Genomic DNA, 12,431 nt, shown 5'->3' with positions numbered 1-12,431 from the left:
TGCATAGTTCCTGAAGAGGGCAGTGTTGTCTTTATCAGCCACTTGGGAAAATTACATTTCACTCCAGTAACAACTGTAACAAATTTTGCAGGGGCATTTTTTTTTTTAACATTTGCCTTTATTTTGCCTTTTCTAGCTCACATTTCATTATGTGCAACAATTAACAACTTATACAACATTTACATTACAAATGGCACAAATTTATGTTTAGGATTACTCATCACACAAGGCTGACATACTATCATAGAAAGATTTCAAAATTTACTTGTATAAAAGTTGAATTAAGAGGTGGACCTGCACACTCATCTCTTTCATATATTCTTCGCAAAGTGCAAATTCAGTCTTAAAAAGCCACGTGGATGTTTTTCATACATCTGTTTTTTCATCACTGTAAGATAAAACTCAGCATTTTGTTCAGTAACCATCATCGTATTCATTCTGGGCCGCCTGCCGGGCTAGCATGGCCTGGATAAGAGCACTAGAGCCTGAAGGCCCAGGGTTTTGTGGTGGAGCAGTCATCCACTGAATTCTGTCATCTTCCTGTGCTTGCTGCCTGGCCTGCATGACCTGCATCATGACACTTGACACTGGATGCGGCAGGTCACCCATGTCATCTTCTGTGTCCTCTGCTCTTCTTCTGGCTTGCATGGCCTGTGTGACGGCACTGGATCTGTTGAAAATGTCATATTGATTATTGTCTTCATCCTCCACCCTGTTTCTGGCTGCCATGGCCTGAGCAAGTGCACTGGAAGATGATGGGTTTTCATCATGCATCGGATACTGATCTTCATTCTCCTGGTCAGCTAGTTGACGGGCCAACATGGCTTGCATCAGAGAACTAGAGTTAGACATTTCAGAAGGAACAGGTACTCCACCAATGCTGTATCTTTTCTCCTCCTCTTCAAGTTGCTGACGTGCAAGTAAAGCTTGAACCATGGCATTTGAGTTGGACTGATCACCAGATGAGTGATCATATGAATGCTGTTTCATGCTCTAAACAGTAAATAAAATATTCAGTAAGGCTGATAACAAGCTTCTACATGCAAAGTGATGTCAGCATGAAATAATTTTAACAACAAACCCCTTTTTGTTTCTTCTGTTTGGTGTTTTTGTTTGGGATAGATTTTTGAAGGTCCTGTAACCTTTCTAACAAGAAGGACTTGTCTTTCCCTTCCTGGTGGGAGGGAAACAGAAGCAGTCAGGCAAACAAAAACAAAAACATAAACAAAATGTAAATGTATTCAAGACTAGATAAGTTCCACTTGTTCCTGATGTCTGGTGAAACATATATTAAGGGAAACAGTTTCTAGAACAAACTCACATTGACAATCTGTTGTCTCAGACGACGAATAAGCTCCTTTCGACCATTAGTGACTTGCCACAATATGTATATGATGACACTGAGCAGTAAAATTGCACACAGGAAAACCATTTGCTTAATGACACAAATTTTGCATCAGTACATATGTGCATTTATATGCAAAGCTCAGTTATATGCAAAACATGGCTTGGACTTTTTCGGTCAACGTTACAAAGTACATGCTGTGTACATAAGACAGCACTTGCACTATGCACTTACAGGATGATGAGTGTGATTAGAAAATAGAAGATTTCACTCCGGATGACATTATTGTAAATCTCGACGACCCACTGAGAGCCAGTGATGTTTTTTAGATCATCTATCCAGACATCAACCGCACTGAAGGAATTGTTGAGTCCACGAAAAGGGCCACAGGACTTTGAGGGAGTCAGGCTATGGAGCAAGACAGAGTGAACAAAACAAGACTGAGACTGGAACCTTTCTGTATTTTCAGTACAAAATGCATTATTAATCAAAGACAAATATATATAAATATATTATTTTATTTTAGCTTAGAAAAGAATAAAATAGAATTGATGGATATATTTTTCTCTTTTTTAACAGTTGAAGTCATGTCCTCTTACCTCCAGGCAGTGTATGCAACAATTGACAGGGCTCCCACGAAGAACGGGAAGAAGAGAAGGAAGATGAAGATGGTTTGCATCTGAGCTGCTCTGCCAGATCGCCGTGGGGGCTGACAGTTATGTGTGAGACTGACCTGAGAAGTGCAAAAACCAAACTTGTACTACCCCATAAATACACATCCATAAACAAATATATTGATTTATTTTTGTAGTAACTTTGCTAATAAACTTGTGAGCCATAACAGAAAACAGAGCTTGGAATTGACTTTTTAAAAGATCATTCAGCAGGTTCATGAAACACACAGCATCAGCAGATCCAGCCTAGATCAAATTACAAATCCTACAAAGTTCATTAAATTTCAGTGATTGATTGATCTTGTCTGGTACCATTAAACCATAATGGTTACTCCTTAAATCCGAAACCCAGGCTGTCTTTTCCATTACCCAAAATAAAGCATCCATTCAATGTGATGAAAGGATTTTAATTAATTATTGACTGAGGTGTGCAAATAGAGTAACATGACCCTTATGGAGCATGGAGCAGTCCTGGTAGCAGCATTTACCTTCTTTAGATAAAACAGGATGAAGAATTTGAAAATCTGCATGGCAGGTAGCAGAGGAGAGAAGTAGATTCCAATCCTGTGGAGAGAAAATAGACGATTGCATTTAAATAATTTAAAAAGGTCCAAGATCAAGATAGATAACATAAGATTTGACTAAAATCCACTGACACACTGCTAGAACTTATGAAATGTCGAATGTATTGTTCATATGGTTCATACCAGGCCAGCGTCTGTGAATAGATGAGTTCAAGCACATTTCTGGCTACGTCAAACTCAGGAACCCCCATGCGTGGTATTAATTTTGTCCCGATCACACTATTAGACAGAAATTGAGTATGTGATTTTAAACATAGGTTCATCTAACAATATAAAATATGAATTGAAATTCTATAACTCACTTGCTAAGAAACTCTCCAAAGAAAGATCCCAACATCAGGAAAAGGAAGTCAAAAAGGACCAGACGGTACAAAGACTGCCCTACCATGGACTCCCAACCCTGATGAATGAAACAAATTCACGAATGAATGTCTATGCCTAATGAATAAAGTAGGGACAGATAAAATAAACGTATGTTGTGTTTAAAAAACACAAATAAATAGATAAATGGATATTTATTACTTACTGAACCTTTATCAGGCACCTTATTCATCCAATAATAACACAAAACAGACAGAATGGACATCTTGAGAAAGACATTTCTGTATGTGAAAAAAGAAAGTATTTCAATTTTTATTATTGGTTAAATAAATAATTATATTTGCTTTGTGCTAGATGTCCAAATCCAAATCCAAATCCAATTTATTTATATAGCACATTTAAAAACAGAAAGTTTTCCCAAAGTGCTGTACAGAAACAAAGGAGTAAAACACAAGATGAAGCCACTGACACTCACATAAAAACACAATACTACACATAATAAACATATCAACTCACACCAGTCTGAACGCAATCGAAAAAAGGTGTGTTTTCAAAAGCGACTTAAAAACAGGAAACAAAGATGCCTGTTTAATATTTAAAGGCAGCGTAGTCCAAAGTTTTGGAGCCATAATTGAAAAGGCTCGTTCTCCTCTTTGTTTTAGCCTAGATTTTGGGACAACCAAAAGCAGCTGATCTAAGGGTCCGCGAAGGAATATAAGGCTGAAGTAACTCGGAAAGGTATGGGGGAGCAAGACCATTAAGGCATTTATGGTCTATAAGTTTATAGATGTGTCGATAGCTGCACCACTTTACATATATACAGTCATGGCTTTACATAGATACCACTATACTTTATATATACTTTTGTTTAAGCCTGGTCCTAGAACTGTTAGATCCTAGCACTCCCAGTCTTCTCACTATACTTCAGGAAGTCCTACATTGTTTTATAACACAGCCCACAAATTACACTGCAATTAACTCTAACAAGATTGGGAGCCTGCTACCATGCTGGTGACTCTGTGATGATGTCATAGGCACACCAAAACAAGGTTAGTTGCCTCCTTATTTCCGGTCTAATGGTAAACTAAGATATCTGTATTTTGTTATCTATCTAGACATAGACATAGACATATTTATATACATATATTGTTTTATTTCACCTGATCAACAGAGCATATATCTGTTTGCGGTGGGTGGAGTAATGCTCAAATTTGTTGAAGAGGGAGTAGAAGAGTGGAATAACCAGGTTTATTAAAGACACCACAAAGGGAACCAGGAGTGTCTTTGCCTCCTCAAGCAGAGACCAATTGTCATTTTCTGTTGGCTGCAGTAAAACATAAAACAGGTAAAGATAGTGGATAATGACAAATACTGTATGCAATGAAACAATAAAAAACCCTGCACTGTTGGTAAATGACAAGACTTTCAGTAAATTTATGACACCTGGTTTAGATTTTCACGCTCTGAGAGTACAGGTGAGGTATATATTTTTACATGTTTTTTAGCTTCTACTAGTTTTACTAACAAGAAAAGTGATTTCTCTAGAGAAAAAATATGCATTCACATTGCCTGTAGTCTACATTTAACAGACACAAGTAATTCCAAAGTCTAATTATTCCATTTTAACTTATGTACCTTAATCTCATACTTGCAGAGATAGTAAATACCGGCTGCACAACCAAAAGCCAAGCTTGTGGAGAGAAGCCAGCAACTAAAATGAATCCCATAGTGCTTCAGTTTTTCAGAGACTGTAAGGCGCTCCTGCTGGGCCGTTTCTGATAAAGACTCCTGAGTGAGCAGCAAGAGGACAAACAATGAAATACTGATGTGTATGTAGGTGTAAAATACAGAATTTCAATCTGTCACAGTTAATTCAGCATTTGATATTTTTTAGAAAAAGAAAAAAGCTATAAGTCACCTTGAGCTGGACACAAAGGTTGTTCCTGCGCTGTTTCACTGCTTTCTCATTGGTTACACTAAAATCCCAGGTGCAAAGAAGTTGCCATGCACTGTTTGATGTCGAGTCTGCTAGTACATAGTTGTTCTTGAAATTGACTGCCATGCTGCACGTGGACAAATCAAGATTCAGAATCATTGTTAGAATCAGAGCTATTGGAGCAGCTATGAGAGTTTTTATATCTACAACTATTAATCAATGTTATGATTGCTTGTTTTGGCATACTTATATTAGAATTTTCACATTTCCTAATAATTTATTATTATATTTATCAATTTTTTCTTTTAACTTATCTCCTCTTCTCCCACATGCATGTTGAGGAGTCATAACAAAGCAAATTCCCTGTGGACTTGAGTAAAATCTTTAGCATGATGAGGACTTAACTAACCTGAAAATAAGTGAAATTCCACATAGCACCATATAGACTGCAATGGTGAAGAAATAGGCCAGCTGCATGTTGTAACCCACCAGAGATTCATTGCTGTAGCTACCGTAGTACATGACCGTATACTTGAAGTAACCCTAGGAAATCCAAAATATATGCAACTCTTGTTCACTCAGTACAGAGAGAATTAGAAAACATCTAACATGATATTACATAATACATATCAACAGTGTTTGCTAGTTCTAATTGATTATGATCTGCCATCTAGAGCAGATTCATGTTTTAGATTTTCTTTTGTGAAAACAAATGCTGTTGCACTGTCACTCCACTTGACGAAACCCCACTTGTGGTTGGGGTTTGCATGTGCTCTTTGTGCATGAATGTTAGGTTAACTGGTGACTAAACTGGCTATAGGTGTGGATGTGAGACTGGTGATCTGTCCAGACTGTATCCATCATTGGAAAACAAATAACTGCATCCAAAATAATGCAGATTTGAGCCATGAGCATGAGCCATGACTGAGAACCTTCACAGACATGAGCATAAACCAAATAATTAGCTCTTTAAATATTACATAGTCATTTAATTAAATGGTAATTATTACATTAGCTTTAAATTTTAAAATAAGGATGGTTGTGACTTCAACAGAAGATAAATGCATGTACTACTTACAGCTCCAGTTAGTATCTCCAGTCCTCTGAAGGTCACATTTTGGGGTACGTTGTTCACAATTTGAGAAATGTTTGGGGTTTGCTTGTAAACAAGCAGAGGGATGGTGACAAAGCCAAAGTTGACCAGGAATGAGAAAATGTTAAACATGAGAAGCCACTTCAGGAACACAAAATAGGTGAGAACACTGGTCCCAAACTTCCCACCAATGCTTTTCATAGCGCCTTGCCACAGTTTCAGGGTCTGCTTGGCTGACTTTACATGGTACCCGCATTTTCGTGAAAACTGAAAAAAGATCATAACATTCTGTATGTAGCATATGAGCACAAATTATGAATGAGCTAGGCTCATAAAGAGATGCAGCTGTTGCTTTTATGACAGATAAAACACTCACCAGAGACAGCTTTTCAGAGCAATCTGCCAAACATGTGAATTGGCGAGACTTCTTGGAAGACTGTAATTCCAATTCTTTCCTGTAAGAGTAAAACCATTGGGATCCTTGTCAAGCAAATTACCTGCATCACAAGTTTCTGCAGGCTGTAGAAGCCCCTTTGGACTTCAATTAGTACTTTCTTGTGTAATTTGTGTTGGACAAATACTTCCTTCTTCCTTCTTTATTGCAACACCTGTGGCCTCCAAGCATTTGCATACAGCCTAGTTTATGGTTCCCAGCAGGATGCAATGTTTAACTAAATGTTTCGAATGACACTGAGAAGGATTTGTTATCATCTTTATTTGTTTGTGGCTCACCCACCTGATATGTTTCTTGTCTTTAAAGCTCATTGGAAGATTCCGAATGGCCTGGATTCTGTCTCGTGTTGACAGAGCAGCAAGTTCCTCGAGCAAGTTTTGTTGCTCTGCCAGACACAAGATGACAAGACAAGTGCTGGCTGTTAAATCTTTGCGAGTACTGCCTTTCAGAATACATATCAGGTGTCATAATTCACTATCCAAAAATCCACAGGATAATCTGACACCCCTCAGGTGTGCTTACCATTTTGCATCTCATTCCAGATGGCATCCTCTGTGAAAGCTGTTTGGGTATGATCTGCATTAGGAAACATGCTCATCCTTCTCATCGCTATTCCTCTCCACCGCATTGTCATTTTTCCTGGATTTGCACACAAGCAAAAGACAGCCAGCCTTCTGTTGTGATTATTGTGGATTTTCAAACTCAAAAGCATGAGATTGATACAAGAACAGAGTGACAGTCAGCAAATGAACTGGGTAGCATTTTTAAATGTAACACCTGCAGCCGTTTATGCAGCCTTTATCACTTACTCTTTTCTATAATAACAATAAGCTGCTACTTATTTATAAATCTAAAGATAAATATCGACTGCAAAAACACTGACAGAAAGCACTGCTGATAGTACAGGACACAGCACCATATACAAACTAATGTGGGTCCTAATATGCAACTGTTTGTTCAAAATCTTTATTTCTGATGAATTTATGATTTCATATTTATTTTCATTTCATATAATGCTATGATACTGAAGGTGTTGGTGCCATTGCCCACCAAACTGTATTACTTTGCAGTTATTGTCAGAGTATCAGTCTGTGTGTATTATTTGCATGCATTAGTTTTAGTCTTGGTATGACTCTGGAATTTCTTTTTAGTCTTTCAGAAGCATAAAGATTAAATAAAATGGGAGGAAATGGAAGACATAGTTATAATTCATCCTGAATTTCTATCTATATGGATTCCATGACAGTCCATCCAACAGTTGCTAATACAGTTTACTTGTGTATTTAATGTAATAGGTGATGAAATAGATATTAGACAAGTGAAAACAGATGTAAATCAAAGTTGTATATCTGTGTCATGTTCTATGGTAATCAAACTATACACTGAAAAAAAGGCCATGTTGGATTTACTTGATTCAATAGTGGACATTGGTTGCACACAAATGTTTTGCTTTGGCAGAAACTTAGACAAATGAGTTAAATCAACACAACTTATTCCTATTCAATAAACCTGTGCATTTTGTGTTCAGAAAACACAACTGAAACATGTTTAGATGAAGTAAGTTGAGCTCTTGGAATATTTTAATCCTTCACAATTTTGTCATTTTATTTCAACACTATTCAATAACTTTTACCCCAGTACTACTTGGTCACTTAAATACTACATGTTGTCTTCATATTACATAATGTTCAACAAAGTCTAGAGTCTGGTTACCATAAAAAGTGAACGGGTCTACAACAACTACAATCCTCCTATCTTTCAGGGGCATAAGCCTGAAGTTATAGGTCACTCGGCAGCGAACACCCTGGACAGCTCAGAGACAAACAACCATTCACATTAAATTGTGGATTTGAACCCAGGACCTTCGTGAGGCAACAGCACTAATGCCACCATTACATGTGGTTAAACCATGATAAAAAGCGATAGCATACATGTGGTGTGTTTGTAGTTGTCTGTGTAATTTCATGAGTCCAGCAACTAGCCACTCTTACTAGATTGTATCAGATCATCTCAACAAGAACAAATTAAGTTGTTGAATTTCATACAGATCCTACATGATTTAATTACGTTCAAGATAGAAACATGAAATTTTTGTGTTCAAATTAAAAGGTAGGCTTTTTTAATGTAACAACCACCCAATTTACTTCTTTCGGTTTACCAAAAAAGTAGAGGCGGCTGCTCGACTTGACTGAGATGGATGCCTTCGTCAAACCACGATCCAAAGCGTGCGAGACTGAAATCCTGTGTGATGTAAACATTGCTATATTATTGACTTACTTCACTCGCTGTTGGTCACATGAACAATAACCGTATGACTGTTCCCACCACTAGCTCATGACCCTACGCTGTGTTCACTGCATGATTCCATGTTTTGGCACTGATCACCACCTGCACTCATGTATATATCTTTCTACGTAGCACTTTTAATTCTTATTCTTACTTTTATTTTTCCATGTCTATTTAAGCGCAATTTATGACAGCATGTTTGCACTGAAGCACCGCAGCAATTTCCTAATGTTGTAAACCTGCTCAACATTTGGCAATAAAACCCTTTCTGATTCTGATTCTGATTCAAACATGAACAATTTAATCTACCCTCTCTGCATATTATGTAGTTTCTACACTAGAGTTACTATAGAGTTACACTTAACTTTAAAGCATGAGGCACTTGTGTTAAATACACACAAGATACTTACATAAATCCAAGAGCTGGCCAATCCCTTTTTTTCAGTGTAGTTGAAAAACCGACCAACAAACACTTCTACTGTATGCTGTAACTTTTTATTTGAACTTCATGCAAAAAACATTTACTAAATAATCCCCTTTGCTCTGTTTTATTTTCTATGCCAATTTCCTTGTAGCTTTTATTGTTGACATCCATTATATCCACAATTAAGGATACAGTCTAGTGAAGACATGAGTATGAGGATGAATGGCAATGTTATTTGAACACTCAAAAAAAAAATGAAATTGGGTGGTTGTTACATGTACAAGATTCAAACTTGTAATTTGAACTAAATAATTTCATGTTTCAATGGTGAATGTAATTAAATCATGTAGCATCTGCATGAAATTCAGCAACTTAATTTGTTCTTGTTGAGATGACATGATACAATCTAGTAAGAGTGGTTAGTTGCCTGGACTCACAAAATTCACAAGATCACATTAGATGTCAAACTGCAGGAAAATCGCTGGAGTTTTAAGAGGCAGACAACTACACCACGTGTATGCTATCGCTATTTATTGTGGTTTAACCTGTCAAGGACAAAAACATACAGAAAATTCTGCATCAAGCCTTCTAATCATAGCTTTCCTAGTTTTGGTAAGCCTGGATTGACAGCTTGGTGGCGTGATGGTTAGTGCTGTTGCCTCACAGCAAGAATTCTAAATTACCCATGAATATAAGTGCAAATGGTTGTTTGTCTCCATGAAATCATCAACCCCCATATTGGTTCATTGAGCACGACTAGCAGTAATTGCCTTGATTAACAAAGTAGTTGTTCAAACAACGAGATTTCATTGCGTTTTCCTAAAGTTTTTAACTTGTGTAGAATCAATTAAAACAAATTTCACTCTACATACTTAAATAAATCACTTCAAGTCAATGTAAGTATACTACGCTGATCCAACATAATCTGATTACATTAAGCCACCAAATGCCAAATGTGTTGGTTTGACATGGTCAAAAATCGGTTATTGTACTTGGTTAAATCACGTGGAAAAAGGCGCCATGATTAAATTGTGTTCATCCAACAACAGATTTTTTTGAGTGAAATGATTATCCTGTGATGGAAACTTTACAGATTAATGTGTGTTTAGTTATACCATAAAGGAACTGTGTAATCTTAAGTGTCATGAAGCGTATTACCTGAAGACGATGGAAGTGGAATAGATCTTGACTGATTATATTCAGGGTCCATCCCAAATATACTGTGATCTAAAATGTAGAGGAGATAGAGAGGAAGTATCAACAAAAGGTTACTTAGCAACATCCACTGGCATATACAAAAAACGAAGCTGCTGAACAAGTAACACAACTTTTTCAATCAAACAAACACAAATGTGTACAAAAACTTTATGTTGCTTTATAGTTAAATAATTTAACATGGCCACAAAGAGGTGATACACATACTGGGTCCATGGTGCCTTGGAGGACTCCTTGGGCGTATGGAGATGGCATCCATTGGGATGTTTTCTCTACCCCTCCAGCTTTGTTCCTGCCAGCCACCTTGAGGCACTCTCCCTATAGCAGCATCATTGCTAGCCCTGTCACCCCACCAGGTTGGGTCTTTGTTGTCATAGGGGTTAGTATGATGGGTTTTGCTGGAAGCCCTAGAGCCCAAACAGAATAAATTAAATTATTAATAAATTATATAAACGTATGACACCTAAGAGCACTGACGTTATCACATCAGGAAGAGAACAGAAATTTCAAGTCACCGATAGTTATTTGAATTTAAACTGTGGAGGTTTTATTTAATTTAAAGTACATTCAGTCTTATAGAGTATTGGACTCATTTTAACAGTAAACTGCAGAGACTAGTATGCTAAAGTTTACTCTAGGGCTCTCATATAATCATCCACAATCCTCAGACCTTAAATCTTGTACCAAAAAGATTAACACTAAAATGAACCAGCCGAGGATAAAGCAAAGATATATAACAAATTCGCGCTGTTGCCTTTTTCTTGAGGCGATCCTGTTGAAGCTAGTTTTTCATTTGCTTGCTTGACATTCTGACCTTTTCTTCACAGTACTTCCTCTTACTACAAGCACACACAACACACCACTCAAACTCCTTCACAAACACATTCTTTGACAAATTGTAATTCTATACTTTTCAGGAAAAAAGATTTCTCTGATGCACATTTGAGGACAAAAACAAATTTTATGTTATAATATAAACACAAACCTTCTATCAATTTCCAGAGTCTCGGTGTCATGGTATGCATGGTTGAAAAATCCCCCGTTCCTGTAACTTGTCATGAGATCCTTCAAATCGATCCGTTTGCTTTTCTTTGGAGACAGCAGTGATTCCTCAGCTCAGTATGCCCCAGTCGCTCCCAATATGAGGATTTCGGTGTCAAGTGGCAAAATGTAAACGACTTATTCCATATAAAAGACAAATATTAAAATAAAGCAATAGAATTGTGCTTGAAGTCAAGTTATCAAGCTAAAGACTAAACCTAAACAAGTAGTATAACATGTTAATACCACATAGTTTTCTGTATAGAGGCAGCTTCATAGAAAGCATGTGCAATTTGATCTCTAGAGCGCTCGGTCCGATCATTATAAATTCATGTAGGAGGTTTGGTTTCAGCCTGTGGAAAGAGGTTTGGTTGCAGTGGTATAGCTCTGTGGTTCTCACAAAAACCATTATATTATGGCAAGAGAACACCTCGGTCTTATATAACAATGAACAGAAAACAACAGACTGATGGCTGAACTATGGAAACAGGAAACCTATAAGAAATGTGTAGTTAGAGTTAGGTTCTCATATAATAACAAACCTGTAAAGATTAAAAGAACTTGTCAAATGACATTCTGCTCTGTTATTAGCCTCTGCTTACCTGGTTACTGTCCTGTAATGGAGAGAATATATCTAAAAGGGCGTCCTGACAATACAGAGTTGCAGCTTAAAAGTCTGAGGAGTATCTCTGAATTACCGTCAGTGACATAAAAAGAAGGACTGTCCTCCTACCAGGAAGTTTAGCCTGAGCTCACAAAGGTAAAAGTCCGCTGCTTTTGGACTGGCACTTGGATATTGAAAGGTTACGCTAGATTGTGACATGAATAATTAAACCGCCAGTGCTAATAATTATTTAGCATCCTTATTAAAACTTAAGGTGATAAGGCTCAAAAGGCTGACCTATAGGGTTGAATCCTGTTACAGACAGATAAATGAATCCTAACCAATAAACAAATAGTCGGAAACCGGAAAAAATGAGCGTGCGAATTGGGTTTACTATGCTCCACACAGGGAAGGAAGAGTTGTGAGCAAGCATTTTAATGAAGTGAAAGGACAA

The 12,431-nt window shown here is 37.2% G+C and overlaps 1 protein-coding gene across 1 annotated transcript; it reads right to left on the bottom strand.

Annotated features, from left to right (window-relative positions):
• Nucleotides 1-96: 96 nt before the first annotated feature.
• Nucleotides 97-12,351, bottom strand: tmc5 (transmembrane channel like 5). Its single transcript, XM_080302346.1, has 20 exons — nucleotides 11,318-12,351; nucleotides 10,540-10,739; nucleotides 10,276-10,344; nucleotides 6,930-7,046; nucleotides 6,690-6,792; nucleotides 6,330-6,408; nucleotides 5,939-6,220; nucleotides 5,270-5,403; nucleotides 4,843-4,987; nucleotides 4,560-4,712; nucleotides 4,085-4,248; nucleotides 3,130-3,205; nucleotides 2,906-3,003; nucleotides 2,727-2,822; nucleotides 2,508-2,583; nucleotides 1,945-2,078; nucleotides 1,580-1,753; nucleotides 1,322-1,400; nucleotides 1,082-1,174; nucleotides 97-993 (listed from the first exon to the last, which is right to left on the bottom strand). Exons 1-20 carry the CDS (start codon nucleotides 11,389-11,391, stop codon nucleotides 415-417), a joined length of 2,925 nt encoding a protein of 974 aa, XP_080158472.1. The 5' UTR covers nucleotides 11,392-12,351; the 3' UTR covers nucleotides 97-414.
• Nucleotides 12,352-12,431: the final 80 nt, after the last annotated feature.

This window comes from Astatotilapia calliptera, chromosome 6, assembly GCF_964374335.1.
Source record: "Astatotilapia calliptera chromosome 6, fAstCal68.1, whole genome shotgun sequence".
NCBI classification, from domain to species: domain Eukaryota; kingdom Metazoa; phylum Chordata; class Actinopteri; order Cichliformes; family Cichlidae; genus Astatotilapia; species Astatotilapia calliptera.
This window is presented reverse-complemented; position numbering and strand designations above follow the sequence as displayed.

What these genes read in the sequence shown, in the direction of transcription:
- tmc5 (XM_080302346.1), bottom strand. Translation starts at nt 11,391, where the DNA reads ATGACAAGTTACAGGAACGGGGGATTTTTCAACCATGCATACCATGAC. An exon ending in ATATATGCTCTGTTGATCAG is followed by an intron (nt 3,206 to 4,084) that starts GTGAAATAAAAC and finishes TTTCACATACAG; the next exon opens with AAATGTCTTTCTCAAGATGT. An exon ending in AGGTGCCTGATAAAGGTTCA is followed by an intron (nt 3,004 to 3,129) that starts GTAAGTAATAAA and finishes TTCATTCATCAG; the next exon opens with GGTTGGGAGTCCATGGTAGG.